Source organism: Pygoscelis adeliae, unplaced genomic scaffold, assembly GCF_000699105.1.
Source record: "Pygoscelis adeliae isolate BGI_AS28 unplaced genomic scaffold, ASM69910v1 Scaffold339, whole genome shotgun sequence".
Lineage (NCBI taxonomy): Eukaryota > Metazoa > Chordata > Aves > Sphenisciformes > Spheniscidae > Pygoscelis > Pygoscelis adeliae.
This window is the reverse complement of record NW_008825544.1, coordinates 44,613-47,872: the sequence shown is the minus strand read 5'-3', so window position 1 is coordinate 47,872 and position 3,260 is coordinate 44,613. Positions and strand designations below refer to the sequence as shown.

At 64.1% G+C, this 3,260-nt stretch overlaps 1 protein-coding gene across 1 annotated transcript in view; it reads left to right on the top strand.

Moving 5' to 3' along the window:
* UTP14A (UTP14, U3 small nucleolar ribonucleoprotein, homolog A (yeast)) overlaps positions 1 to 3,260 on the top strand; it is a 32,165-nt gene that overhangs the window by 9,457 nt on the left and 19,448 nt on the right. Inside the window, exons 5-12 of the mRNA XM_009331999.1 lie at positions 572 to 691; positions 773 to 867; positions 1,112 to 1,235; positions 1,327 to 1,404; positions 1,857 to 2,220; positions 2,386 to 2,765; positions 2,838 to 3,025; positions 3,099 to 3,198. Of these exons, the coding sequence (XP_009330274.1) occupies positions 572 to 691; positions 773 to 867; positions 1,112 to 1,235; positions 1,327 to 1,404; positions 1,857 to 2,220; positions 2,386 to 2,765; positions 2,838 to 3,025; positions 3,099 to 3,198 (1,449 nt within the window). The remainder of the gene's footprint in view (positions 1 to 571; positions 692 to 772; positions 868 to 1,111; positions 1,236 to 1,326; positions 1,405 to 1,856; positions 2,221 to 2,385; positions 2,766 to 2,837; positions 3,026 to 3,098; positions 3,199 to 3,260) is intronic.

Sequence of the window (3,260 nt, the reverse complement as noted above, 5' to 3'; positions counted from 1 at the left end):
GGGGGGGGGGGGTTTTGTTTTGCCAAGCCCGGCGCATCCGTAAATCTTCATTCTGAAGGAAGGATGCTTTTGGTTTTGCATGCGAGTTCTGGTGGGGGTTGTGCTGCTGGCAGGAGAGTCGCTGTCACCCCTGAGAGCTATCCCAGCTGTCCGGGTGCTCGGGCGAGCGACAGCCCTTTGCCGAGCTCCCGACGTACCCGGCACGCGCCTCGATCTGCCCGACGGTCCCCTTCCGTTTTGGCGGGACGTGGTGTCACGTGGCCTGGAACTTGTCCTGCGTGCTTCTTGGCCGGTGCTAACCCAGGCAGCGCTGCCTGTCGACTGCGAGCCTATTTCTCTGCCCTGGGAGGAATCCTGCCTGCCCTGACCTGGCGTGATGGCTGGGAGGGTGCCTAGGCAGGCCCGTAGCGAGCCCCAGGCTGTTGCGTGGGACGCGTGAGCAGGGCTGTGACCCCAGCCCCCAGGAGGAGGGGGGCACGCTTCTCTGGGCCCTCCCCTGGGCCTGCTCAGGGGCACCAGGAAGGTTGGGGACGTCCAGGGGAGCATTGCTGTGCCTGTTATGTCCCAACAGGCCCGAACTCCCCTGGAGCAGGAGATCTTTGGACTGCTCCACAAAACGCAGCAGCCCATCACGGACCCGCTCCTGACGCCAGAGGAGACGGCCTCGCTGCAGGCAATGAGCTTGGAGGAGGTGAGTGCTTCCCCCCGGGCCCTGCCCTGGCGCCGGAGGCTTCTTCCTCGGCGCTTGCCCTCACTCTGCGCTCCCTGGCAGGCCCGGCAGCGGCGGGCAGAGCTACAGAAGGCTCGGGTCGTGCAGTCCTACTACGAAGCCAAGGCTCGGCGAGAGAAGAAGATCAAGAGCAAGAAGTAAGGCTCTGCCGTTGCTGGGCTCGGTGCGGTGGGAGAGGGCTGGGTCCTGGCCTTGGCGCTGGAGCCGACCTTGCCCAGCGCGTGGGTATGGCCAAAACGGGGAGGAAGGCAGAGCGGCCCCCTTCCCCCCCGGGATCTGCAGTGCCTCGGGCAGCCTCCCGCCCAAAACAGCACTGCATTCCCAAAGGCCTCCCCAGCGCCATGAGGTCTCACTCCCTGGCTCTCCGCCCTTGGGCAGCAGGTACCATCGCGTGCTGAAGAAGAGCAAGAGGCGCAAGGCCTTAAAGGAGTTTGAGCTGCTGCATAAGTCGGACCCTGAGGCCGCCTTGGCGAGGCTGGAGGAGCTGGAGCAGCTCAGGATGCAGGTGCTGCTTCTGCGCTTCTCCCCCACCCCTTGGGAAGTCCCCCCTCGCGAGGGTGCTCTTCCTGATGCTTCTCTCCCTCTTCCCCCCCCAGGAGCGGATGAGTCTTAAGCACCAGAACAAGGGAAAATGGGCCCGCTCCAGGGCCATTATGGCTAAGTATGACCTGGAGGTGAGATCATCGAATTACAGAAGGGTTTGGGCTGGGAGGGACCTGTGAAGACCGTCTAGTCCCTGCCCATGACAGGAGGGGCGGACATCTTTCACTAGATGAGCTTGTGCAAAGCCCCATCCAACCTGACCTCGAACACTTCCAGGGATGGGGCACCCACAGCTTCTCTGGGCAACCTGCTCCAGTGTCTCACCACCCTCAGCGAAAAACATTTCTTTATATCTATCCTAAACCTGCCCTCTTTTAGTTTAAAGCAGTTGCCCCTTGCCCTGTCACTACAGGGTATAAAGGTATAAAGTCTCTCTCTCTCTTTCTTATAAGTCCCCTGTATGTATTGAAAGGCCACAACAAGGTCTCTGACGCAGGTTGGGGAAGGGGGAGACAGCTGAGGTGGGGCAAGGAAGGTGGGCGTGCTTCTGGCCTGCGTTAGAAACATCTCAATCCCCTCCCAGGCCCGCAAGGCCATGCAGGAGCAGCTGGCCAAGAACAAGGAGTTGATGCAGAAGGTGCGGGTGGAGCTGCCTGAGGAGGAGCCAGGGGATGTGCCCGAGGAGGACCTCACGTCGGTGACCGTCCCCACCATCCCTGCGGGTGCCAGCGGAGCTAATCCCTGGATGCTGGGCAAGCCCAGCGGCCCAGCCGAGGAGCCTGAGGTGCAGGAGGGTCTTGGAGACGTTGCGGTGCCTGGTGCTGCGGAGAGCAAGGAGGAGATGGAGGAGGAGGAGGAGGAGGTGTCGGAGGAGGAAGCTCTGCTACAAGACTTTGCGCAGAAACGGCACGCGCGGCAGCAGCGGGCGGGGGGCCCTGAGGGACAAGGTGAGGAGCTCGCAGCCCCGGGCGGTGCGGCTCTGCTGTGCCGCAGGGTTGGGCAAACAAAAGGGGGTCGTGGGGGCCGTTTTCTGCCCGGTTTCACACAGCCGTCCTGCGCTCTCCCTCCCTGCTCGTGGGTGACTCTTTCTCACCTGTTGCCTCAACGCGTAGGTGCCGATGAGATGGAGGCAGTTTCTGAACTGCGGGGGGACAGCCCCATCCACGCCGTCTGCGCCGAGGAGCCGGCGAGCCTCGGGACCGAGCAGCCTCCCCAGGCCCAGGAGGAGATCCTGCTGTCGGAGCAGCTGGGCCGGGCGCGGACGATGGAGGACGGCGAGGCTCTGGCCTCAGAGGAGCGTGTGGAAGAGCAGGAGAAGCCAGCGGCCGCAAGAGCGGAGGAGCGAGTGCGGCAGCAGGAGGAAGGCAGGGCTGGGGACCGGCGTGCCAAGAAACCACCAGCCAAGAAGAAGATCATTAGCCTGCAGGCTGTGCTGGCTGGGAAGTGCCAGGAGGTCCAGTGCCCCAGCCTACCTGTGGTCGTGGAGGAGGAGGTGAGCGGGACGGGCCCGCCCCTCGGTCCCAGCGCGGGGCTGACGGCAGGGGACTGACTGTTTTCTCCACAGGAGGGTGGCGTCGACCAAAGAGGGGTGATCACAGAGGCCTTTGCCGGGGACGATGTGGTCGCTGACTTCCGCCGGGAGAAGCGCAAGGCAGAGCAGGCCGGGAAGCCGCAGCCGGTGAACCTGGTGCTGCCGGGCTGGGGCGAGTGGGGAGGCACGGGGCTGAAGCCCAGCGCCAAGAAAATAAAACGGTAAGTGAGGAAGAGCTGCAGCAGCGTGCCTCAGCCCGGCACCGGGGCCCGACGTCTTTGCTTGCCCCGGCAGGTTCCTGCTCAAGCCGCCCCCGGCGCCTCCCAGGAAGGACCAGCACTTGCCCCACGTCATCGTGAGCGAGCAGCGCAACATCCACGCAGCGGCACATCAGGTGGGTGACGCCCGACCTCCACGAGCAGCAGTAGCGAGTGCTCCCAGCGCCCAGGCTGGCCC